This window comes from Chiloscyllium punctatum, chromosome 25 (genome assembly GCF_047496795.1).
Source record: "Chiloscyllium punctatum isolate Juve2018m chromosome 25, sChiPun1.3, whole genome shotgun sequence".
In the NCBI taxonomy this organism is placed as follows: domain Eukaryota; kingdom Metazoa; phylum Chordata; class Chondrichthyes; order Orectolobiformes; family Hemiscylliidae; genus Chiloscyllium; species Chiloscyllium punctatum.
The window spans coordinates 49,554,221-49,581,640 of NC_092763.1; the positions used below are offsets into that span (position 1 = coordinate 49,554,221).

Here is a 27,420-nt window from a genome sequence, read left to right on the forward strand (position 1 = left end):
GCACTTGTCAAGAACAAGCACCCAACTGTTCTAATCCAATTTTTTAGTGCTTGGTCAATATCTATAAATATTCTCTTTTAAATTTGATCTTTATAATATTCAACACATACCATTCATATATTGTAATCAATTAAGGTTCAAAATGTACCTTTAAGGCTTTTAAAATTTATGCAGTCTGTTTTTATCTGTTCTTCAGAGAGACTTCGTGTGAAATACACTTTGTAACAGTCTTTCTCCAATAGTGTTGAAAGCATAGTTACTTAAAGATATTCTGGCTTGTCAGTTAAATTTATAGCAGTCTCAGAGCTTGGCAAGTTCTGAGTCATATTACCTTTCATTTCAACCAAAGCCAGAAGTGGAAAGTTTGCAACAATTATGTGGCAAACCCAGTGATTCAAATACAGCTTGCATGGTTGCTTATTTTTCATTTCCAACAGCTTTTAGCAACTTTCAGCAGCCCTAAATATTTGTGTTCTTTTTGTAGGTGTGCTTCTGTGCAGATCTTCAGCACTAAGTACAGTTCCACTTCTGTGCACTATGTTACATGCTCAATTTGTACAACGTTGCTTGTATACTCTCTTTCTTAGAACTTCTTTAAGATGGCTGCCCATAGCGAGTGCGTTTCATAGCATAGATCACATGATTAAGAAAAGCCAGGAACTGCATTAGTACAGCATTGCATTTTCATCAAACTTTGAATTGTTGGTGCTGATGCTATGGGTGCAGCTGATCATCACTTGTTCTAGCACAAAGAATTCATGAGATCCCTATTCAAAAGCAGCAAACCCCATACTACTACTTTCCCCTAACTCCCACTCACTAACATGCCTGCACTCAGGTGGGCAACTGCAAATCTTGTTACCCTGAAGAATATGCTGGTAAATCATGGCTTTGTATGAAATCACAGAACATCATTAAACTTTGGATGACACAATTACATCGCGTTTTGTTAAGTTTCTTTGTTAGAGTGCAGGCCACTGGACTTTCCTGGAGATGTGTATTCACTCTCCTAAAATTTTGTGCTAGTCATAAGTCTCTTGTCAATTCCACATTTGCCCAATGCAGACTTTGCTTTTAAGCTTAAGTCAGTACAGTTTGGATCAATCTAAAAAAGTGACTATGAAGGGGATAGATTCATCTAAAATGAAGTCTGGAGATGAAGACTTTGGTCTTTCTTACAGTTAACAGGAGGACTATGTGGGCCCCCCGGGTGCCAATGTTGGCTGTTCTGGCAGCAAGGCAAGGTGGAGTAGTTAGTTGATAGAGATGGAGCTACATGCCATCAACATTAAACTTTTCTCCATGTCTTCAGGTGTAGTCTTTAAGGGGCAGTATGTAGTGAAGAAGAGTTGGTAAGGGTAGCCAAGAATGTAGTCTGTTGGGGATTGGCTACTCAGTGAGAACCACCAATAGTTGCCAAAATGTGTGCAGTGGAGAATACAAAGGAAGGTATAGAAGGAAGTCATGAGATAGTGTCCTGAGATGTTAACAGGAGCAGCATCAAGGGAAAAGCAGAGGGAGACAATGTAGAAGTGAAAAGTCCTAAATACTCTACTCAACACTTGAGCTTCCAGATAGTCAAGATTTTTGAAGCATACTGAATACAAAATGCTAAACTTCTCATTTCTTTTCTGAAGCCACGTTACTTACTTCAGTATGGAGTTCAGTATCACCATCAGTTTTACATTTAAGTTTGATTCTTGTGATATAACAAAATTCATGTCTCTTATGATAATGTAACTAAGCACATAACTCTGACATTAGTAAGACAGAGGTAGACAAACAAGAATTTGGAAGAACACAGTAGGCCAGGCAGCATCAGGAGGTGGAGGAGTTGACGTTTCAGGTGTAACCCTTCTTCAGGACCGAGGGTGGGGGTATGGAGAGCTGCAGATAAAGGGGGTGGCGGGACAGGGTGGTGAAGTGGGGATCGGTGAAGACAGGCAAAGGATACAACCTGATTGGTCAGTGGGAGGAATGAATCCGGAAGGTGGCTGGGAGGAGTTGAAGGGAGGGGCAGGGGCTGGGAAGGGATTTGGGGGAAAGGGAAGGGAGGTTATCTAAAATTAGAGAACTCAATGTTGAGTCATCTGGGCTGTAGGCTGCCCAGGTGGAAAATGAGGTGTTGTTCCTCCAGTTTACAGTTTGGTTCATTGTGGCAATGGAGGAGGCCAAGTAAGACAGAAGCCACCAGTCTGGAACGAGCATTGAGAAAGGTCTTAGACTGTAGATTTAGAGACTGTATTTAATAACCTACTATGAACAATTGTAAATAAAGGAGCGTTACTTAAGGAGTTGGAAGAACCTTATGTAGAGATAAGAAGCAAACAAACAGTCTTTGAAGCCATCTGCAGCTTAAGTTATATTCCAGCATGGTATCTCAGTGTGCAGGCAGTAGTCCTGGATTTAAAGCACAAGATAGAACAGTTCCTACTCAAACACATAGATACTTTAACTGATTAATCTACGCGCGCTCTATCTTTCTTGTTGAATTACTGCAATAGCCACAATTTCTAACAAGAGCGATCAGCTTGGCCTGCCCCACTCTCATTTGAGGACTACAAACAAAATGTTAACATCCTTGAAGTAGGGGAACAGATAGAATAAAATCAGGATGGAACTCAGTATGTATGTGAACAGTGAGAATCAGGATCAGTTGTAATGGTAGCAATGCTGGATGCAATGTCACGTGTTAATGTCAATGTTACAGTGCAACGATGCTTATTTAGTCAGGACTTGGAACTTGGTCAGGTGGGAGAGAGTAGTGAAGAAAGAGAAAGAAGAGAGAAAGGAGAAAAATGTTATTTAAAGAAAAGTACTGATGACCACTGGAAAATAGAAAACAGAACACCTTCAAGATGTAATTTCAATTTATTATATCATGGTTACACCCACATATTACCAGAGATTCTTCGTCTATTTGATGTTATATTTTTTCAAGTTAGATTAACCTTAAAAAAAAATTTAGGTCAACAAAAGAACCTGACATACTTATAATTTCTTTTATTTCTGTCCAAAAACAAAATCATAGCTCAAATTTCCACTTCTCGTTTCTTAAGTTCAGTTCGAAAAAAACAATAATGGCATCATGCAAGTTGAATTCAACAATATTGAGATCCATTGATTTTGCACCAAAAAGCTTTATGACATCTTAATAAAAATTAAATACCAGCTAATCAAACACTGAAATATATTACAACATGTAAACATTGAAATGCAAATTGTGTCAGAAAATAGCAGCGACAAAACCATTAAGTAATGGTAGAAGGTTGTAGAGATTTAAAAATATTATGAATGAGGTGAAGGCATACAACCACACCTCAAAATTTTAAGGTTTATTCATGCCTTCTTGCTCAACAGATCAATTGTTTCCAGTGAGAAAATTACAGGGAGAAGATGTTATGCACAACTGAAATGTGGTCCAGTTAGAAATGGAGTGATCAATAGCTATCCTGTCCATCACTCAGAATAACAAAGGGTTAAACCTAATATTGATGTCAAAATATATTCTTCTCTGATCACAATGCTCAGTTAGCCCTTTATCAGGCTGCTAAATATAGCAGGTAAATGAAAGTGAGGAATGAAATCCTAAATGGTCTCACATTGTAATAGACAAACTTCACTGATATTTCACCCATTTCAATTAGAACTTCAACTTTTAAAAAACTGCATAAAGTTTCCAACCATGTTAGGTGGCTAGATGACGCAATGCTTGAAGCAGCATCAGCATATTTAAAGCACACCAATGCAATTTACTGTTTGTAGTTAGTAGGTAATGCCTAAAGTTTAAATTTCTGTCATTAACTGAGGGGTACTTAATATGTACAACAAATACATTGTTGGTGCACAACACAGCAGCAGGTGGTTAAACACAAGAAGTTATGATATGACTTGAGGGAAGCTTCAACATTTATCTAAAACATCGTTTGCCTCCTACTTATTAATACTACAGCAATAAAACAAGAGCATTTGGAATGTGGGGTATGTGCTGCATATAACAATCCAAATATTTGAAACGTGAGACAAACAACCTAAAAAGGAATCTACAAAAAAATAATTCCTCTATTGATAATAAAACAGCAATTACCTAACTGAACAATTTGACAGATACATTTCTACTATGGCAATAATATTACAACCCTACAGGTGCAGACGAGTCTCTAACCAACTTTAGCCAGATGGATGTTATGGCTCATGAACTGGCTCTATTTAAGATCCTTTCATATGGTACTTATTTTCTGAGCTACCTCAGTTATGGCATTTCTTAAGGGAAGTAAATGTAGCATTTAGATTCTGAGCAAAACCTTATTTCCTCAAAGTGCTCCATACATTAGTGTCAGTTTAAGCATGAGAACTGGCAAGCTCTTAATTGAAACCCCTTGCAACTGAATTTTTTACACCTGTTAATTAATGTGGAGGGAGGGGGAAATCACCTAAACATTAACATTTAATGAGTCCTTTAAAGCAAAATGGATGTAAAGACCATCCTCCATATTACTAACTACTAGGGTTAGCAAGTCTCAATATATCTCAGGAGCTATCTAGAACTATTGTTCCTATGTCAGATCTCTGATCAGTATTTCTTCAGGCCTGTTCACAGCACATTCAACTGGTAACATTCAAATGTAGGAATTCAGTTTGACTTATTGTGTAGTCAGGAAAAAAACAGGAACTATTTTAAAAGATATGCAAAAATTAGGTGAAAGGGTTCTTATTTATTTAACTGGCCTCTACTTCCTAGGTGGCATTTTGAAAACAAGTCAGAAGTCTCACAATAGGTAAGATTATAAGCTTTTGGAGTGCTGCTCCTTCATCAGGTGAAACCTATCACCTGATGAAGGAGTAGTGCTCCAAAAGCTTGGGATTTTAAATAAATCTGTTGAACTATAACTTGATGTTGTGATATTCTGACTTTGTCCACTCCAGTTCAACAATGGCATCTCCACATCATTTTTGAAACCAGAAGCTCACTGTAAAGGAAAATTATGGGTACAGAGAGTTATTCCATCATTCTTTGGTATAAAACATTGGAGTGTTCCTGAGAATCTCTTCAACAAAATAATTATGTGAAACAGTATGCTATGGATGCTGAAAGTCTAGATTAACAGAAAATGCTGGAAATTCTCTATAGCTCAGGCAGCATCTTTGAAGAGAGAAACAGTGTTAACAGTTCAGGCCAATGGCTTTTCAGTTGTAACCTACAATTCCAAAACATTAGCTCGTTTCCCACTTCACAGATTCTGCAAGACTTGCTGAATCCTTCTATTTTTTTTCATATTTCAGCAAAACATTATTCAGGATGGAAGAGAAATAACATTGAAATTACATGTCCAGTGTAGTTGAGAAACTTCAAGCAGGAATAGACTACAGATGGGACACAGAAAACTACCATGTGGAGGGCCAAATGGAAAGTTGGGATACAAGAATTTTAAGAAAATAGATTTTGTACAAAGATTTGAAATGGCTTCTTTAAAAAGAATTTAAGATTCAAATCTGTAAAGGTATAGATTCAGTCATTTTACAAGGTGAAAATATTTGAAACAGACAAAAAGGCTTGATTCATGTTATCAAGTCTTCTAAGTGCACTATCAATTCAGTTGCTGATTGACAAGTAATATTTTGGCAGTAAAGGCCAAGATTAAGTCTTTGTGCACAAAGTGCTATTTCACTTAAGCTTCTTGCCTCCCAGTTGAGACCGAAGTAGCAGGGAACCTGGTATCCATTCATTAGGATTTGACATCATGTCTTGCCAGAGAGCTATTTCTTCTTCTGTAGAATCCATCCATTCTACCGGGATTCCATAACTATATCCTGTAAAACATAAGACCTAAAGCAATAACTGTATGAAAATTTGCTAACTCCACTGACCTCACACATACACAAATGAAATTTATATGACACCTTCAGCTGAGGTGCTGGGTCTGCTGCTGTTTGTGATATATATAAATGACTTGGATGAAAATGTATTTGGGTAGGTTAGTGAGTTTGAAGATGATACAAAGATGATGGAGTTGTGGATAGTGTAGATGGTCATGAAAGGATCTAGCGGGACACAGGTCAGTTTCAGGTATGAGCGAGAAATGGCAGATGGAGATTAATCTGGGTAAGTCCGAGGTGCAAATGTTACAGAAAAGTATACAGTTAGTGGCAGGACCCTGAACAGCATTGATGTACAGAGGGTTCTTGGGCTTCAGGTCCATAGCTCCCTGATAGTGGCCACATAAGTAACAGCTCATTGTTCAGATAATGCCTCTATCAGCATTACTACTTGCAAGGAACACCATTCCAACTGGTTCTGCTTAACTCTAGAAACACTCTCACTCTGAACCGGCAGCATCCACTTACCATCCACAAAAGGATAGCAAAGGATAATGCAGCTAATTACAAGGCTAGTGCACTTCTGGCACGTGTGAGTTCAAGATCCTCATTTGATCCTGACTCAGGCTCTAGATGCCCACAGTAAATCCAGTTCAGTATATTGGAAAGGAAGAGAAGCTGTCTATCCAAATAACTACTAAAATGCAATATTAAATTAAGCATTGATATATGGGAAATCTCTTGATGAAGTGAGTAGTCGGTAGCGAAAGATCAACAAGAATCAACAGTAGTGGTTCGTAAATGTGGCCTATTGTATCATAATGAGAAAACTGGATCTCAGTTTTCTGTATCTGCAGTTCCAACAAATTAGTATTTCACACACGTGCTGCTGAATCCTGAAGGGTAGCTGCAAAAATTAAGCTATGCTCATGCATATGTAGTTGCCTATTTATCCTATGTCACTAGATGGCATCAGGTTATTAATTATGTTGCATTCAGGCACAATAATTCTCAACTCCATCAGCAGTAGAAAGCGCAGAAACAATAATAGAGATATGTATCATTTTTTATGAACATGCATTGTGATGATAAACAGGATAGGGAATTATAAACATGTCACAATGAAATATAGCAAGTTAGCCAATGTAACAAGTGTCACATGCAATGTGAGTCTGACTGCATTGACAATATAGCATTTTCCATGATCACAGCCTAATCCTTTTCAACTGCCTATTCAGGATTTAAGCCTGCATACGTTGGTTTTTCCTGAAAGTTAGTGATGATGGAAAGATTGCAGTTTTGCTGTTCCCTGTTCTGTATGCCTGTAATCTCAATTCTGATAATCCCTTTGGCTGTTGTCTCAGAATCAGCATCCTTTACTAATGCTTGGTCCTTAGCTGAACACCTCAACCCACTATTTACACATGGCAACCCCACATGTGAATCAGTTAAAGGCTATTTCTTTTTGCTCTTCATGTACAAAACATTGCCCACAACCTTTCTTGCTTCTTTCTAGTAAATTTCTGGAAAACTGTCCTTACTGCCCATCCCATGTCCAAAAACAACTAGGCTAGTTAAGATACAAATTTCAATGTTTCTTTCTGCACAAGACAGTATGTAATGGTTTCTCTGATTCCAATATGATTCCATGAATTAATATATCATTGTTCTTATTTCCAAATCTGTTCATGGACTTGTCCCACCCAATCACCTCTAACCGTTTCCTCCAGTCCTTTATACATTATGTATTTGACCATCATTTATCTCATGTGCTTTTGTAGGAATCACTGACAGGGGACAATCATTCCCCACTTAACTAAACTGTGCAGCTGTTCATGCTGAAGGTCTATAGCCAGGTCTACAATCTTTCCATGAAGGACATCAAGTTCCACCTACAACAAGCACAAAGAGAAATGATATGTTTACCTGTGCCAAACCCCAGCCTGAGTCCACCCAGAAAATGATTAGTCAGTTTTTCATGATCCCATACTGTCAGTTCAACACAGGCTTCTTTCAGATCCTCTGTTCTGAAGCCATCGTATACAATAGTATGATTATAAATAGGGTTGGTGTCCTTCTTCACAATCCGAGTCTTCTGGTAGCTCTTCTTACTTGTGTCAGGAAGCACATAACTGACGGATAAATATTGAGGAAAGTTAAAACAAGTTATCACAAACAGAATAGATGGAGGACTAAATTAGGTATTGCAGAGGATAGGACAAGTAAATGGAGTAAAGCTTGATTCAGGCAAAGGGAAGAAAAATGGTTTAAGACTTCTAAAATTCCAATTTATTTCATAAAATTAGCCTGGTATCATAACTGATTTATTTCCTGATGCAGTTGAGATTGTATATGTGGGCAGGGGTGGGTGAGCAAAGGATGGTGGTGAGGAAGAAAAGAAACATTGTAGTCAAGGGTGGGGCTAGAGGGGAGAGGGTGTGTGGCTATTGAGGGTCTTGGTTCCTTCAACCCCTAAGTGGTATAGCGTGAGTAAGGATAGCTACCGTTTTGGTTGAATGGGTGAGTCTTGTTGATAAACAATAGGAAGTTTATTGCATTACTGCAACAATTTACAGATTCCACAACTATACTCAACATTATGATAGGACTGTTCTGAGCAAATTAACATCAGCTCTGTCTTGTACTAGCTCTTTCTTTACTCTGATGAAATAGGTGATGCTTACTGTATTCAATAAAGTATGAGTGCTTTCAGATCCATATACAAGTGTGTGTGTGTGTGTCTGTCTGTCTGTCTGTGTACCAGAGTAAGTGAGTATATCCAGTTTTGCGTGGAGAGATGGTGGTCTTAAGGGACAGAGATCACAGTTTTGATGGAAAAATTACAGATTCCACAAGGAGAGATCAGGGTGGACTGGGGTTTTGCAATGGTTCAGTTGTCATTAGGCATGGGGCACATAACAGGGTATTGCAGAGGTTGAAGTCTGGGCAGAAATAATCCTTGTCAGGGGATAAAGTTCAGACCCAAGGAGAGATCACAATCCTTGGGGTGTGGTGGGGTGAGATTATAGTCAGATGCAGAGAGAGATCCTAGCCTGAGGAGGGTTAGGAAAAAGAGATCACAGTCAATTGGGAACGATCCTGGTTTGGCTTTAGAAATCTGACTGAGGAGAAATTGAGGCCCTAGCCAGTGGAGAGACATCTCGGTCTCTCTGGAGGCAGATTATCCTCTGGGGAAGGACAGATTGTGGTCCTGAGGGGAGATCACAGGCTAAACTTGAGAAATCTTCATTCTTTTTGAAATCATTGAATCCCTACAGCATGGGAGCAGGCCAATCAGCCCATTGGGTCCACACTAACCCTCCAAAGAGCATCCCACTCAGACCCATCCCCCCATTTAGAAAAAACCTCCCCACCTATTTTTGGAAGGTTAAAATTTGCAGTATCTTCTATCTCATTCAGGTCCCTTTAGTGGTGGAACTTCAATGATATGTGCAATGCATGACTCTAAACCACTAAAAGCTTAAACAGTTCCACAGGTATCACCTGCCTAAGTAGGCCAGAAACAAGGTGCTTTTATCCTTTCTGCACTGTATGTGCACTCATTGACCTGATGTTGGGAATGGGGTGCAGCTCCCAGGCCCTTGTATCTGACTCCTGTGGCCACAGTTCCTATACTCCTCTTCCCATTATAATACTCACCTTTAGTCTGGGGCCCCAGAACAATCTTGGGTCTCTGGGGATACAGTGCAACCAAAACCCACTATTTTTATTGCTGCTGGAGACATGAGAAGCTGCCACATTCTGATTGGGTGACAGCTCTCAATGGATGATATCTCCACCAGTGGGAACTTCAATCCTGGGGAAGGTTCAATGTTGACCACTTGTGTACCTGAAGGGCATCTGAACTTGTCAGGCCTACTCTGTGTCCTGACAAAATCCAGGCCAATATCTTGTTTACGAATGACAATAAATACGTGAGACAATGAAATGAAAAGTCCCCCTTTTGCTCCAAATCCCTTTGTGGATTTGAAATTGAAATAAATCTGTGAATTCAGTGCACAATTAGAGACAACCATTAAAATACCATTTCACAAACGAATCCACTCCAGATGATCGAAGCTGGGGCAAATCCTTGGCATTTTTCATCCAAATATGTACCTCTCCAGTAGGAGGATCTCCAGCACCTTAATAAATTATTTAAAGTGCAAATTAATTCTTTCAAAAGCAAATATTTCAACTTCCAAAACAAAAATGCAGTAAATTAAAATTACATTGTGGTATTGAAGAAATGTATCAAGGTTTTCTACTTTTTGATGGTTGATCAGGACTAAACTGTTCCAAGCAATCATAACAGAGCCCTAAAAAAAATTCCTCTCATGATCACCGTGCTGCCACCAGACATCCTGCTGTTTACAAGAAAACAAAGTAGGCTCCAGAATTAATAGGCCTGATTGCTCTTCTACAATGATGAATATTACAGACCCAAACTATATGTGAAGTACGTAACACAGGCAGAAGGAGTCAATAACTACCAGTATATATAGTAGCTTAATGATCAGATAACTTAAAAACTTTCCCTACAATTATTCCAGAATTATTTGCACTGTTCATTGCAACCCTGAAAATAATAAAATCTCAGTGTGGTAGCTACATAAACTGTACAGAGGGGTAATAAAAGAGCCTCTGCATCATTAGTCACTCAAATCTGTGCATTTCGCTTGGATGTTCATTCGATCATTCATTATTTAGCAGTAGTTAAAAAACAGCAATGTCTATGTCCCACTCAGGTTGAAACACACAATGTAATATACAGAGTGATACTAAGCAAAGGAAAATGGCCAATCTAACAATGGGATTTGGGATCACAAATGTTCAAGCTAATTTTGAAAAACAATGTTTTTATTGAAATGTAATAATGTCACTTGGGTCAATAATTGATCAATCTGGACTCGATCTTTTTGGTTGATCTGATCTGTTATATGCAGATAACTCTTATACTCATTCACCTTTTCAAAAGATGCCTAGGCAAACATCCTCACTACACCGTCTTTTACGTCAATGACCTTTCCAACTAACTTGTTCTGCAACTGGCTCCAATAGTGCAAATATTCAGTCAAAGTTCACTATGTAGTCATTATCTGTTATCTTCTTGACATCATTCCTCAAGTGAATTATAAATTCACCAAAGGAACTAAAATTCCCTGAGTATATACTGGCACCCAATAATGATTTGTGGTTCTTCAACAAAAACAATAAAGTGTCTTTGTACAACATTAGTGAGCCAAGAGTAACTTTTTGGTAAGATGATTTCCTGCTTAATGGTAAAGTGGTAAGGTGGAGATGGGAAGGTTCTTGTCCAGCACTGTTGCAAGTAAAGGAACTGTAAAGTTCAATAAATCTTACACAAAATTGAGGTAAAAGTCAACAATTGCTCAAATGCTCACAACATTTTTCATTTTACAAATGATTTAAGAATGAACAAAATCAGGTTAGTTGAATATTGGTGGATTGCTGCCACATATTGCTGGAACACAAGTTTAGATTTTTGCCTCGACTACACTAACCAGCTGAAAAACTGAAGCAGCACTGAGCAGATACCGCACATTCTGTTCACAAATAAGCCAGCAGGAGATGGAGAATAAGATATACCGACTGGAGTTTTCAAAGAACATTGATAAATCTCAACCAAATTGAGACTCAGAGAGAATATAACTGGAATCTAGACCATAAAAACACCAAATGAAAGACAGATCAATTTTTACCCAAAGTGCCGGGTGGTATATATTTGATAGCAAGGTTTATTTCTCCTCTGTGATCCACTCCAACTCCCATCGCTGGACACTGCAAATAAAGTCAAAAACAATTGAAAGTTGTGCAAAACATCATCTTCTGTTCAGTTAGTGGTGATTTACGTATGCCCTTTGTTAAAAGTGCATGTAGACCGGAAAAGACTAACTTTCTGAGGTTGGTTTATATTATTTCTACAGCACGGATACTTGGAACTTCATGTCACTCAATGCATTATCAATGGTGAAGGGGAGATGTCATTTTGTGAAGTTAATGGTGGAGTATCGCAACTCTGACCAGAATTTCTGGATATTTCATTTCAACAATGCATGTGACCCTTCACCTCTGCACATAAGGAATGACAAATGCCTTGAGTAATGACTGCCCAATGAAACGAACAGATAGCAATTTAAAACATCAAGGCTGTTCTTTCCACAGAAAATGTGTAATCCAACAAAAAAGATTCAGAAAACGCTTTCCCCTTAAACCTGCCCACCTGCTGAACAATACAAGGTAAATCAAGAGAAGTTCCACAATACCTAACACAACACCCTACATTTCACATCCTTGGTCAGTTACCTTTCTTGCAATTAAATATCATTGATTTCTACAGTTCAGGAAGAATCTCATTCTACACAAAACTGACCATCCCAATCTGCACGTATCCTTACAGTCTCCAATTCTGCTGCCAAACCATCTCTCCCATCAGACCTCGACTATTTTGTTGAGAAGAGTGAGAGAAAGTGAGGCCTGCAGATGCTGAAGTATCAGAGTTGCAAAGTGTGGCGCTGGAAACGCACAACAGGTCAGGCAGCATCTGAGAAGCAGGAGAGTTGACGTTTCTGTTGAAGGGCTTATGTCCAAAATGTTGACTCTCCTGCTCCTCAGATGCTGCCTGACCTGTTGTGCTTTTCCAGCACTACACTTTTCAACTATTTTGTGAAGAAAACCAGCAATGTGAACAAAATACCTGAAAGCCACTTTTTGAGCGATTTTGATTTGCTATACTTTGGGGAAACAGAATTTTTCAAAATGGGAATGTCATTAAAAAAGCAATTAAACGCAAGCACAAATCAATTCAGGGTTAGAACTGAAGGGGTGATCTACTTGGGAATGGATATGGGGAAATGGAATGCAATGTGGAATCCTGATTTTCAATATGCTAGGTTTTGTACTTTGATTTTTCAAAATCCTAGCAATTTTCTCTATCATTACTACGTGTTGCCCCAAAGTACCATTTTTCTAAAAGGCCACAAGATAGATCTGTAACAATATTACAGTCAGGTTGGTGGCATTTAGTAAGTTACTTACCCTTGACTTTAGGAGATACCAGTTAAGTTCTCGATTACTCCAGTCCCAGCTGGCCAAATCCACATTCACCTCTCCCAGAAAGCTATTCCTGCCCAATGTGTCATTGTGCCAGACGGACAGATTGAGTTTTTGGATTAGGAGAACACTCTTCTCAATTTTGTACTGTAGGGGGGAAGGAAGTAGATATTGTTGTTTAAAATTACATTATTTTCTAGTAGACTGCAGTTGTAATTAAATAAAGCACTGATATTTTTCAAAGCTTCAACAGTACGAATCCCTCAACCAATAATACTAGAAACCAAATGAGTTAGTTAATAATTCCATTCCATTCCAGTGCTATGGACTGTGCACATGTTGCATTTAGAGTGCCATATCATCACATGACTAACTACATTATGACCACATCATCATGACCACATCATCATGATATCTGTGCCAGATATCCTTGAAGTTTCAAGAATGCCCATATCCTTGATAACTCTCAGGTTCCTGCTTCATTCCAAGTGCTACCCTACCCAAACTTGACTCTGTTACATAAGATCCTGACTGAGGCTGAGTGAAGATGCAATGCAACAAATTCTTACAGAAAGTACATCACAATGATTGAGTGCAGAAGCCTTAGGCATAACAATACAGACAGGACTTATTTTGACATTCTCTTCCAGATGAACTGAATTGGATGACATCACCATTCATTGCCTGTTAATGTGGTGATGCAGGAAAAGTAAGCAGCCCCTGTTTGTTCCCAAATACAAAAGCAGTGTTTTGCCTTTTTCTTTCTTCATTTTTCCTGTTGTGCAATAAAGTTAACACAAACAACTGTTGGAAAACTTCACAACATCTCATCCTCCCACATTCAAACATGAAAGGATGTAATGCTACAATAGGCATTAGGGAAGATGTAGCATTTCTTTAGATGGGTTCTAATACTGTATGGCCGTAATGAAGGGTAACGTCTCTAGCTTCATTCCTGTAGTGGCAGCTAAAATAATAGTCGATTAGACAGATGAAGATGATGATGGAAAGTAAAAGTATAATTATGAATGCGAGATTCTATTTACATTGAAGTGGCACCTATGCTACCTACGTGACCTCTTTGAATGATATGATTTTGGCTTGTGAGAAATTTTTTTCTAGTATCTAGTCTATCACAGAAGCACATCCAAATGAAGTTTTTAACTACTTAATGTTTTGGTCTTAAAAACTATCTACTGTCTTCCAATCAATGCAAAAAACTGCAAACATCGCCCATTGTACCTTCAATACTTCATTGTAGAGCGGATTAATGTTTCGTCTTTTGACAGAGGTCTTCCTCTTGCCCATACGTGCCTTGTCTGGAAGCAAGTAGGTCTTAACATACCTGCAATTACCCAAAACAACCTGCTTTAGCTGTTTGAATTATAATGCAGCATTGCATTTCAAACAGTAAAAGAATGTTAAATCTAACTTTCGTTGCTCTTCTTTGGATAGCAGTAGTTACTCAACAGCACCAATGACCCATTGATATAAGAAAGGTTTCTCAGTTGTCTCTAGGTAAAGATGAGCTAAACGAGGGTAAGGAATGCTTCTGTGTTAGGATAGGAGACAATAATGTCAGTAGCATGGGTCCCACTGCTGATCAGTATTCAGTGATTCTTGCATGTGTGGAGACATCAGGCAGGGATAGGATTACTAAGTTGAATTGCACATGTAAAACAGCACAGCAACAACTTATTTCATCTTAAAAGGTTCAATATGAATGCAGGTGTTCAGAAAGTAGCAGGCACGAAAATTAACATATCAGAGTGTCTAATAGGAGCAGGGTGCAGCAAGATAGCAAAATGAGAAGGTGCTGCGTACTGTGCCATTCATCTGATAGCAACTGATCTGAACAATGCCATCTGCCTGGTTTTGGGGTGTGGTGGAAAGTGGGCACAAGAGTGTGAAAAAGTGAAGGGGGGAAAGCAGAAACAGGAGTAGAATTAGATAGGGGAAAGAAAGTTGTCAGAGTGTAGATTAGTTTCCTCTCAGTGTAATGAATGCCAACACATAAATAAAAAGAATGTAAAGGAAAAGAAACCGTAGAGAAAATATTGGTTTCTAAAAAGAAGCTTGAAAACTGTTATCTACTTACGCATCAGTTCGACCCTTCTTCTCATCCACTACAGCCAGATCCTTACACTGACTCACATAAATCTGGAACTCTTTGTTCTTCTCATTGTAATCCAAAGCAAACTGGACTGACCCCTGAGCATCAATGCTTCCGAAATCACCACTGTAGACACTCATGATGCTTCCACTCACCTGAAGGTGGCATTGATAGACACTTATTACTACTTCAACCATTATGGCCTCACTCAGATTGGCAGATTTATCTGCAGAGGAAATATGCAAGTCATCACTATTACACTAAATTTCTACAAAGGTAATGTTGACATCGAAGTATGATAATTCCATGAAATGGTGAAATTTCTCCTCAGGAAGTATAACTCAGATTTATAAGCAAAATCATTAGCATAAAATATCAAAAATATTCCTTATGGTCTAACAAAATATTTAGTGAATTATTGCTTGCTTAAATAACAATAAGGGCATCACAATGTTTCTAGTGATCTTGAATGCAAAATAAACTTCGGATATTTGTTCTACTTTGCCATGCAGTGCCATACATACTAGAAAAAAAAACACAAGTTGACAGGACACATGAAAATGATCATTCAAAAGCAGGGCTTACATCTAAGAACAAGTAGTTACATATCTATTTCTTAAGGAAGGTACATGCAGAGTTTTTTCACTGGTACCCAAAGGGAAATAACTAAACGTATCAACCTCAACAGGGAGATCCATGAACTGAAGATATGAAATGGTCAATGCATTTCTGAGAGCAGGAAAGATGGAGGACTGGATTGGAGAAAGAGATGCAAGTCAAATGCTCCAGAGAATAATTCCAATTTTTTTGCATTGAAATATTGTCAAGAAACACCTAGAAGAAATTTAAGGTACATCCACTCCTCTTCTCCATTATACAAGAGCACTTTTCCAAATTATTAAGAAGGATTCGTCTGGTAAGTTACCAGTGGAGTTTGGTAGGTTGGACAGCAGGAGCAGATAGGTGGCGAGTTCAGGGAGAGGAATGTTAGGTTGATTATGAGCTGAGTCTTTATGACACTGCTTACCGTTGCTGTCTGTCATGTATGCACAATAGTCCATCGGTCAATTTAGCAGGGAGATCTTGCAGTTTGTAACAAGCAGTTTGCCATTTAAAAAGATTTGACTGGTCAGTAATTACAACTACGGGAAACTGCACTACTCATTAAATTATGTAGCAGTCAATGTTCATACTGAGGAATTACTGATGAGTGGAAGAATGAGTGAAAGAGTGACATAAATTCTTCTAAAAGTTAGCAATGGCCTATAGCAAGACACAACTCAGATTACTCCCCAATTAACATACAAGGGAGTTCCTCGCTCATGAAATTTGAAATTCAATCAACATCAGCTCTGGCAGGCACTACATACCACTATGTCACCTCTTACACAGAGTGAGAAACCTATCAATCACCCACTTTGAATGGGGTTCCAAAGTTCCTGTCTACAAAGATGTTAGCCCGGACCCTTTGCCTTATTCTGCTTCGTGGTACTCCAAACTGTACAGTTACAATCCCCGAGATCTACCGTTTGTTATTTATGGCAATGAATATTACTGAATATTGTGAATTGACATTTTCTAGATGGTGTGGTAGAAGTATTCAGTAGCCTATGGCTCAGGAAGACCTTGGAGTTCATTGATTGTCAATTGCATACCTCTTGCCTCCCACGGCACTCACAGACTGAAATTTACAAGCGGATTTATTTATGTTCCAACCTTAGAAAATTAGCCAAACCAGCAGAGAGGGGCAGCTACAGTTGTCAAGCCCTCTATTTCAAACATTTGTGTATTCAAAGATCTGGCTTTCTGCATAGACAATAAACAAATAAATTCATACTGAAGACACAGATGCCATATCTGAGGAATGGCTGGCATCGCTGGGAGTCTTCCTGTGCCATCCAATGTTGAAGCTGACCTCTGAAGCAGAATCTGATTCACTCTGTGAAAACAAGATCAATGGAATAATGTAATTCAATATCTGTCAGCTTAGAATTACAGAAAATGCACGAGACCTTGAATCATAAATCTGAGGCAAAATAAACTAACAAATCTAATTGAGCCTTCTTTACCCTCCAAAAATTATTTATTTTGTAAAATTCTTGTTGCCCCACTTATTGCTTACTGTGGTATCACTGACAGACAACACAATTGGTTGGTCAGTTTAAAGGTTAGCTGATTCACTTTGGCTGACCAATGGTTAGAAGGGACAGGGGAATATAAGCCTTGCTTTTGAGTTGAAGCCAAATGCATTAGGCTTGCATGAAGAAACCATGCCACCTTATTACTCAACATTATAAAAGCAGTTCAAAGTTTGCAAATCAAAATACTTCAAGTGATTAATTTATTGTTATATAAGGAAATACATCAGTCATTCTACACCAGCAATACCTCTGAAAGGTCACAGAATAAATGATCATTGAAATACTTTTTAATGGTTTGATTGAGGATGGAATATTAACCAGTAGAACACTAAAACTTGATACTTAAATAATGCCAAGAGTGCAGTGCCGGAAAAACACAGCCAGTCAGGCAGCATCCGAGGAGCTGGAGAATCAACATAAGCCTGCTCCTCGGATGCTGCCTGACCTATTGTGTTTTTCCAGCACCAGACTCTCAAATCTGCTCTCCAGCATCTGCAGTCCTCACTTTCTCCTACTCAAATAATGTCATCCACGTGAAAAGGCGGATGAAAATTTTGGTTTAGTGTCTTGTTTGTAATGTTTTCTGAAGATCTGCTTCAGCAATGGAAGAAATATTCAAGTCCTGGAAAGATAGATTTTAAAGTCACTTGTTGAGAGCAAAAACAGATTTTACCTTGAAGGAAGGTTGCAAACGTAGTGTCAGCAATGAAGGTTACATACAGTAAATTCTAATGATCAACAAAAACTATAGTAGGGTGAATATTGGATGATTTAGAAAAGTTTAGTATATACCTTACAGAGCAGTAGTGATTAATCTACAGATTTTGCGTTTGGTCTTCTTCACTGCAGTGATACAGTCAGTCTCCCCAGTACATGGTATGCACCTGCCTACTTACCAGATTCCAAGCTTTGCAATTACCCGACATATCCTAGCATTTGATCATATGCAGGATTTAAACAAAGTTCACCCATGACCTTGAATAAAAGTATGAAATCATTTTTACCTATGTTAATCAACATTACAACATTTCCCACGGATTCTATAGTGGACTTGACTCAAGACAATTGATCCCACCTCCCTGAATCTGCTTCACTATTTTCTAAATAATTCATCTTATTTGGTGTATTAAACTTTGAATAAAGGCAGACTTTCTGAACATATTATTTTACTGTCATTTAATTAACTCAGATAAATGTAACTAGTGACTTCATTTAAGGTTTGGGCTCAGGAGATTTTTTTTTTCAATTGCCAAAGTTTACTCTCATTACTGCTCGACAGCTCAACATTTTTGGGGGGTATTAGTACTATTCATCTAATGCATATGGCAAAAGTGGTGACTGCAGATGGTGGAAAGTCAGAGTGTGGATTAGAGTGGTGCTGGAAAAGCACAGCAGGTCAGACAGCATCTGAGGAGCAGGAAAATCAACATTTCGGGCAAAAGCCCTTCATCAATAATGCATATGGCCAGCCTTCACTTTCAATGGCTCCTGCTCATAATTAGATTCCATTACCTCAGTCATGAGCATAGGAACAGACTTGCTCAGCTCCTTCACCCTTGAATGCTCCAAAGTTGGAATATTTACTGCAGGGGGCTTGTCATCAGCTGAAGAAACAGATTTGGTATTAAAGTGTGGCAGTATGATAGACATCAAGCAAGAATCACTTTGCTGCAATGACACAAAAAATTCCACCATACTTCAAAATCATCTTTGAATGTAACCTCATATACAGCACAAGAGAAACTCACCAAAATATCCACTTTTGAATTAGAGGTTTAATTCATTCAACATGATTTAGAATGATGGTAATGCCTGAGCTACAGATATTTCATTTAAAACACAAGACTGAAATTGAAAGTGTAGGAGGAGGGAAGAGCTGATTGGTTGAAATCACAAGCAAAGGAATACTCAATGCAGCCCCACTTGTGTCAAAATTCCCATTATGATAGATGTTAGTGATAAACGTGATGGGGGAGGTGGGAGAAAAGACAAATAATCAGCTGGTTTGGCACTAGATGACACCAGCTTCTTCACACCATCTCAAAAATTAATCTCTGGGTGGGAAGGGCTTCTGACTCACTGCCAATTAAGGCAATCAAGTGGTTAGTTAACAACCACTTAAGGTCCTCTTTCTGTCACCAGCAAAAGTAACTGTGTGCCCAGCAGGCAAGATATGTGGCAGCATTCCTAATTACTACAGTGGGGTACAGGTATCTGATGTGAGGTGGTTAGGGGGCAGGGGGAGCTGGATTTACTCCAATCTGGGAATGAGGACACAAGTGAGAAGCAGGATGTGGCTGCTGAAATCCCCACTTCTGTCTCTATATCCAGCTTTCTAACACTTCTCTCCCAGTGAGCAACACCCTGTGAATGCACCCCATTCCCATTGCTCTTGTTGTTTGGCACTGCTGAGCTGCCAATTGCCATGGCCTCCATATAGTGGCTGCCACCATCTAATTGGCTGGCAGCCGCATGCAGGGTGAGACATTGCGTCCCTGGAAATGATTGACCAAATTAATTTTGATGTTTTACAAACAGTTCACATTACAGAAGAGAAAATTCAGGATGTCTTAGAGAATATAAAGGTGGATAAATCTCCGGGACCTGATTTAATGTATCCCATAACGTTGTGGGAAGAAAGAGAGGAAATTACGACAACCCTTGCAGAAATATTTGCATCATCTGTAACTACAGGTGAGGTGCCTGATGGCTGGAGGATGGCTAATGTTGTACCTTTGGTTAAGAAAAGTTGCAAGGAGAAACCAGGGAACTACATAGACCTATGAGTCTGACTTCGGTTGTGGGTAAATTGTTGGAGGTGATTATAAAAGACAGGACTTATGGACATTTATAGAGGCAAAAATTAATTAGGGATAGTCAGCACGGATTGGGTGAAGTAACTTGTGTCTCATAAACTTGATTAAGTTTTTTGAGGAAGTTACCAAAAAGATTGATGATGGCAGACCAGTAGACATTGTTTTTTTGGACTAGGTAAAAGTGACGACTGCAGATGCTGGAAATCAGAGTCTAGGTTAGAGTTGTTCTGGAAAAGCACAGCTGGTCAGGCAGCATCCGAGGAGCAGGAAAATCGACATTTCAGGCGAAAGCCCTCCATCAGGACTGTCCTGATGAAGGCCTTTTGCCCGAAACGTCAATTTTCCTGCTCCTCGGATGCTGCCTGACCAGCTGTGCTTTTCCAGCACCACTCTAAGCTAGACATTTTTTTGGGATTTTAGTAAAACCTTTGACAAGGTTCTGCATGGTAGACTAATTGGTAAAGTAATGTCACATGGGATTCAGGGTGAGCTTGCCAATTGGATACGTAACTGACTTAACTGCAGGAGACAGAGAATATGGTGTTAGGTTGCTCTTTGGACTGGAGGCCTGTGACTAGCAGTGGTCCACAGAATTGGTTCTGGGTCTTTTTTTTAGATTAGATTAGATTACTTACAGTGTGGAAACAGGCCCTTTGGTCTTCTTGTGTTTATCATTCATATAAATGGTTTGGATGACATTATCGAAGGCATGGTTAGGAAGTTTGCAGATGGCACCAAAATTGTTGGCATAGTAGACAGTGAGGAAGGTTTTTTTAAGATTACAAACGGATCTTGATGAAGTGGATCAATGGGCTGAAAAATGGCAGATGGAGATCAATCTGGATAAATGCGAGGTATTGCATTTTGGTTCAACAACAAAGGTAGGGCTTATACAATTAATGGTAGGGCCTTGGGTAGTGTTGTAGAACAGAGGAGTGCAGGTACATAATTCTTTGAAGTTTGCCTCACGTATATACAGTGTAATTAAATGGTGTTTGGAACACTTGCCTTCATTGCTCAGTCCTTTGAGTATAAGAGTTGGAAAGACATGTTGAGGTTGTACAGGACATTGGTGAGGCCTCTTCTGAAATACTGTGTCCTGTTCTGGTCACCCAGTTATAGGAAGGATATTATCAAGCTCCAGAGGGTTCAGAAGAAATTTATCAGGATGTTGCCAGGTATGGACGGTTTGAATTATAAAGAAAGGCTGAATAGGCTGGTGCATAAGAGGTTGAGGGGCGATCTAATATAAGTTTATAAAATAATGACAGGTATAGATAGAGGTAATGGTAGTTGTCTTTTCCCGAGGAGGGGGTTTTCAAGACTCGGGGGCACATTTTAAAGATGAGAGGAGGGAAATTTAAAAAAGGCATAAGAGGCAAGTTTTTTACACAGGTAGTGATTCGCGTGTGGGATAAATTCTGAGAAAGTGGTAAATGCAGGTACAGTTACAAAGTTTACAAGGCATTTGGATAGGTATATGAATACAAAAGGTTTGGAGGGATATGGGCCAAGAGCAGGCAGGAGGGACTAGTTTAGTTTGGGATGATGATTGGCATAGATTGGTTGGATGCAAGGATGTGTTTCTGTGCTGTATGTCTCGATGACTTTAAGTAGCCTGCAGATGACCAATGAAGGGGCTCATATGGCAAGCTTTGACCAGATGGCCTTTCTCAGTGAGCGTGGGGGATCTCCTGGTAAAGATATTCATTAAAGGGAGGGGGTCCACATCAGGACGAACAATGTAGGAAAGTTCAAGAAAGGTGACCTGTTCAAAGTTTGTGAGAAGATTTGTAGCTCGGGTGCTCGTTGTTGTGATTCTGTTCGCCGAGCTGGGAATTTGTGTTGCAGACGTTTCGTCCCCTGTCAAGGTGACATCCTCAGAGCTTGGGAGCCTCCTGTGAAGCGCTTCTGTGATGTTTCCTCCGGCATTTATAGTGGTTTGTCTCTGCCGCTTCCGGTTGTCAGTTCCAGCTGTCCGCTGCAGTGGCTGCTATATTGGGTCCAGGTCGATGTGTTTGTGGATGAGTGCCAAGCCTCTAGTAATTCCCTGGCTGTTCTCTGTTTGGCTTGTCCTATAATGGTAGTGTTGTCTCAGTCGAACTCATGTTGCTTGTCATCTGTGTGTGTGGCTACTAAGGATAGCTGGTTATGTCGTTTCGTGGCTAGTTGTTGTTCATGGATACGGATCGTTAGCTGTCTTCCTGATTGTCCTATGTAGTGTTTTGTGCAGTCCTTGCATGGGATTTTGTACACTATGTTGGTTTTGCTCATGCTGGGTATCGGGTCCTTTGTCTGAGAGTGGCTGTTGGTTTATGTGCTGTTATGAGTCCTAGTGGTCGTAGTAGTCTGGCTGTCTGTTCAGAAATGTTCTTGATGTATGGTAATGTGGCTAGTCCTTTGGGTTGTGGCATGTCCTCATTCCATTGTCTTTCCCTTAGGCATCTGTTGATGAAATTGCGGGAGTATCTGTTTTTGGTGATAACATTGTAGAGGTGCTCTTCTTCCTCTTTTTGCAGTTCTGGTGTGCTGCAGTGTGTTGTGGCCCTTTTGAACAGTGTCTTGATGCAACTTCTTTTGAGTGTGTTGGGGTGGTTGCTTTCGTAGTTCAGAACTTGGTCTCTGTGTGTGGATTTCCTGTAAACCTTTGTGGTGAATTCTCCGTTCGGTGTTCTCTGTACCATCAGGTCTAGGAATGGGAGTTGGTTGTCCTTTTCTTCCTCTCTCGTGAATCGGATTCCTGTGAGTGTGGCGTTGATGACCCGGTGTGTGTTCTCTATTTCTGTGTTTTTAATTATTACAAAGATGTCATCCGCATATCTGACCCAGAGTTTGGGTTGAATTTGCGGTAAGACTGTTTGTTCTAATCTTTGCATTACAACTTCTGTTTTGAGTCCAGAGATGGGTGAGCCTGTTTAGGGATTATCAGGAACTAGGAACGAAATTAAAGAACAGGTCATCAAGGGTTATAATCTCCGGATTAGTAATTGAGCCAAGTGCAAATTGATATAGTGACATGAGAATAAGGGAAGTAAACATGTAACTAAAAGAGTGGAGTGGGAAAGAGGGGTTCCTTTTCATGGGGACCGGCATTACTATTGGAACAGGAGGGATCTGTACAGCAGGGAAGATCTCCACCTGAACCAAGCCAGGCCAGTGTTCTAGCAAAAAGGGTAAATAGCGAAAAGGGTAAATAGGGTGGTCAACAGGACTTTAACTAGGAAGTGGGGTGGGGGTTGGGGTGCATCATGGAGACATGGCTACAAGAGGGTCAGGAGTGGGAGCTAAATATCCAATGACATGTATCCAATCAAAAAAACAGACAGGTGGGCAAATGAGGGAGCCTATGGGAAACAAAGCAGCAGGTTAACATCTGTGGGGGTAGATTCAACTGCATGGAAAAATATGAAAAAGAAATGAAAAGAAAGGAGAACTCAGGAGCATTTATTAAAGTCTCCAGAATATAAAATAGAACAGAGTGTTTGGAAAGGGTTCAGAATCAAATTTCAAGCACACTGGATAACGGGATGACAATTAGAAGAGCAACAGCAATACAGGTCTGAAGGTGTTATATCTGAATGCACATAATACATGAAATAAGGTCAATGATCTTGTGGCGCAGATCGAAACTGGCAGGTATGATGTGGTAGGCATCATGGAGACATGGCTGCAAGAGGGTCAGGAGTGGGAGCTAAATATCCAATGATATGTATCCAATCAAAAAGACAGACAGGTGGGCAAATGAAGGAGCCTAAGGTAAAGGAACCCTTAGGAGACAGTGACCACAATATGATTGAATTTACTCTGCAATTTGAGAGGGAGAAGGTGGAATCAGATGTAACGATATTACAGCTGAATAAAGACAAATACAGAGGTATGAGGGAGGAACTGGGTAGAATTGACTGGGAGAAGAGCAGGAAAGACAGTGGAACAGCAATGGCAGGAGTTTCTGGGAGTAATTCGGAAGACACAGCAGAGATTCATCCCAAGGAGAAAGAAGCATGATACAGGAAGAATGAGGCAACCATGTCTGGCAAGAGAAGTCAGGGACAGCATCAAAGCAAAAGAGAAAGCATATAATATGGTGATGGGCAGAGGATTGGGAAGCCTGCAAAGACCAACATAGGATAACGAGAAAAGAAGTAAGGAGGGAGAAAATTAAATATGAGGGTAAGCTAGCTAGTAATACAAAAGAAGATTGCAAGAGTTTCTTTAGAAATATAGAGGGCAAAAGAGAGGCAAAAGCGGACATTGGGCTGCTGGAAAATGATAATGGAGAAGTAGTAATGGGAAACAAAGAAATGACTGAAGAACTCAATAAGTACTTTGTGTCAGTCTTCACGGTAAAAGACACGAGTAATATCCCAAAAATTCAAGAGAGTCAGAGGGGGCAGGGGTAAGTATGGTGGCCATCACCAAGGAGAAGGTGCTAGACAAACTGAAAGGTCTGAGGGTAGATAGATCACATGACTACACCCCAGAGCTCTGAAGGAGATAGCTGATTAGATAGTGTAGGCATTAGTGATATCTTTCAACAATCATTGGAGTCAGGGAGGGTCCCAGAGGACTGCAAAATCACTAATGTAACCCCCCATTCAAAAAGGGAGTAGAGCAAAGGACAGAAAATTACAGGCCGATTAGCCGTACCTCAGTCCTTGGTAAGATTATGGAATCCATTGTGAAAGACGAGATTTCTGAATACTTGGAAGTGCAGGGCAAGGTCAGCATGTTTTCATCAGCATGTTTGATAATTCTGTTAGAATTCTTTGAGGAGGTAACAAGCAGGTTAGACCAAGGAGAGCCCATATGGATGTTATCTATCTGGACTTGGAGAAGGCCTTTGACAAGGTACCCTCCAGGAGGCTGCTGAGTAAGATAAAGGCCCAAGGTATTAGAGGCAAGTACTAGCATGGATAGAAGCTTGGCTGTCTGACAGAAAGCAGAAAGTGGTGATAAAAGGGTCCTTCTCAGTGTGGCTGCTGGAGACTGGTGGTGTTGTGCAAGGGTCAGTGTTGGGACCACAACATTTCATTTTATATATTAGATGAAGGAACTGAGGGCATTCTGGCTAAGTTTGCAGATGATATAAAGATCGGTGGAGGGACAGACAGTATTGAGGAGGCAGGTAGGCTGCAGAAAGATTTAGACAGTTTAGGAGAGTGGGCAAAAAAGTGGCAGATGGAATACAATTTTGGGAAAATGTGAGGTCATGTAGTTTTGTAGAAAGAATAGAGGCAAAGATCATTTTCTAAATGGGGAGAAAATTCAGAAGTCTGAAGTGCAAAGGGACTTGGGAGTCTCAGTCCAGGATTCTCTTAAGGTAAACTTGTAGGTTGAGTTGGTGGTTAGGAAGGCAAATACAATGTTGGCATTTATTTCGAGAGAACTAGAACATAAAAGCAGGTATGTTCTTCTGAGGCTTTATGAAGCTCTGGTCAGATCACATTTGGAGTATTGTGAGCAATATTGGACCTCATACCTCAGGAAGGATGTACTGGCCCTGGAGCAGATCCATAGTAGGTTCACAAGAATGATCCCAGGAATGAAAGGCTTAATATATGAGGAGCGTTTAAGGACTCCGGGTCTATACCTGATGGAATTTAGAAGGATGAGGGGGTATATAATTGAAACTTATAGAATTCTGAATGACTTCGACAGAGTGGTACTCGAGGGTACAGCCTTAGAGTAAAGGGAAGACTAAGAACAGAGATTGGGAGGGACATCTTCAACCAGAGAGTGGTGAATCTATGGAATTCATTGCCACAGAAGGCTGTGGAGGCCAGGTCATTGAGTATATTTACGACAGAGAGAGAAAGGTTCTTGGTTGTCAAGAGGATCATAGGTTATGGGGAAAAAAAATGGAGAATAGGGTTGAGAAATGTATCAGCCATGATTGAATGGCAGAGCAGACTCAATGGGACAAATGGCCCAATTTTGGTTCCTATGCCTTTTGGTCTCATTAACTAAAAGAAGGAAAATCCCAGCCTCTGCTACTGTTTTGTACATTTGTATATTTTTCTTCCATTAATGAACTCAGAAACTTTCCACTGTTCCTTGTCCAGTAAAGTACAATGAACTAAAACAATAATATTAAGCACTTAAAAAGGAGTCATGTTAGCGAGAATCTGTTCAATCTAAATTGATGAAGTGTAAGGAATATCTTCATCAACTATGTCTCAAATAATCACTGGATGCCTATGGAGGACACATTTGTTGGGGATGATGGATACAGTGGTCAGTGCTCACTGTCATTGCTCCTCTGAAATTGACCACAACCTCTGGGTGTAAGGCATGCATGGATCAGGATATAAATTCTTAAGTTGCATCTTGTGACTCACTTTGAACTATCCCACAATCCACAATCACTGAGATTCATGAGAATTTCAACTTTCCTGTTCACATGTTGCTTTAGAATCACCTTAAATGTGACTACTTGTTCAATCCAGTATGAATTTAATAAAGTTAAAAATCACACAACACCAGGTTATAGTCCAACAGGTTTAATTGGAAGCACACTAGCTTTTGGAGCATCGCTCCTTCATCAGGTGATGGTGGAGAACACAATTCTAAGGCACAGAATTTACAGCAAAAGTTTACAGTATGATGTAACTGAAATTATACTTTGAAAAATACCTTGATTGTCTGTTGAGTCTCTCATCTGTTCGAATACCATGATAGTTTCACTTCTTTCATGTGTAAATCACAAAACCTTTTTAAAAAATAGTTGCATTTTCAAGTTAGCTGTAACAATGGGTGTTAGCTAGACACTATGTTGGAGGTGTTAGCCCCCTGTGTTCTCTGTCTATGCCATAATGTTTAGATTGATTCTAATCTAAAAGGTGAGATAACAGAGTTTTACATGAATTCATGCAGTTTTTGAGCAAAGTACAATGTAACTCTGCAAGTACAAATTCACCCCACAAAATATATGTGTACATGTGGGTCTTTGTGTGTGTCTGTCTGGTTGGGAGTGTGAAAGAGAGTGTACATGTGTGTGCGTAGTGAGTGTAGAGTGCCTTAAGTCTGTGAGGGGGTGCATGTGTGAGTGTGGGAGTGTGTGTGTGTGTCTGGGGTGGGGGGTTGTGAGTGTCTGAGAGAGAGAGTGTACGTGTGTGTGCATGAGTGTAGAGTGGTCTAAGGCTCTGTGGGGTGAATTTGTACTTGCAGAGTTACATTGTACTTGGCTCAAAAACTGCATGAATTCATGTAAAACTCTGTTATCTCACTTTTTAGATTAGAATCAATCTAAACATTATGGCATAGACAGAGAACACAGGGGGCTAACACCTCCAACGTATTGTCTAGCTAACACCCATTGTTATAGGTAACCTGAGAATGCAACTTTTTTAAAAAAAGGTTTTGTGATTTACACATGAAAGAAATGAAACTATCATGGTATTCGAACAGATGAAAGACTCAACAGACAATCAAGGTATTTTTCAATGTATAATTTCAGTTA

The 27,420-nt window shown here is 39.6% G+C and overlaps 1 protein-coding gene across 7 annotated transcripts in view; it reads right to left on the bottom strand.

Annotated features, from left to right (window-relative positions):
• Positions 1 to 2,852: 2,852 nt before the first annotated feature.
• The window catches only part of LOC140495928 (synaptotagmin-like protein 2), a 110,468-nt gene continuing 85,900 nt past the window's right edge, over positions 2,853 to 27,420 (bottom strand). For all 7 annotated transcript variants that reach the window (XM_072595237.1, XM_072595239.1, XM_072595233.1 and 4 more), the window contains 9 exons: positions 18,658 to 18,749; positions 16,842 to 16,943; positions 14,990 to 15,159; positions 14,134 to 14,236; positions 12,877 to 13,038; positions 11,541 to 11,619; positions 9,863 to 9,962; positions 7,744 to 7,949; positions 2,853 to 5,811 (listed from right to left, as the gene is read on the bottom strand). In XM_072595237.1, coding sequence (XP_072451338.1) covers positions 5,666 to 5,811; positions 7,744 to 7,949; positions 9,863 to 9,962; positions 11,541 to 11,619; positions 12,877 to 13,038; positions 14,134 to 14,236; positions 14,990 to 15,159; positions 16,842 to 16,943; positions 18,658 to 18,749 — 1,160 coding nt within the window. In that variant the 3' untranslated portion in view covers positions 2,853 to 5,665. The remainder of the gene's footprint in view (positions 5,812 to 7,743; positions 7,950 to 9,862; positions 9,963 to 11,540; positions 11,620 to 12,876; positions 13,039 to 14,133; positions 14,237 to 14,989; positions 15,160 to 16,841; positions 16,944 to 18,657; positions 18,750 to 27,420) is intronic.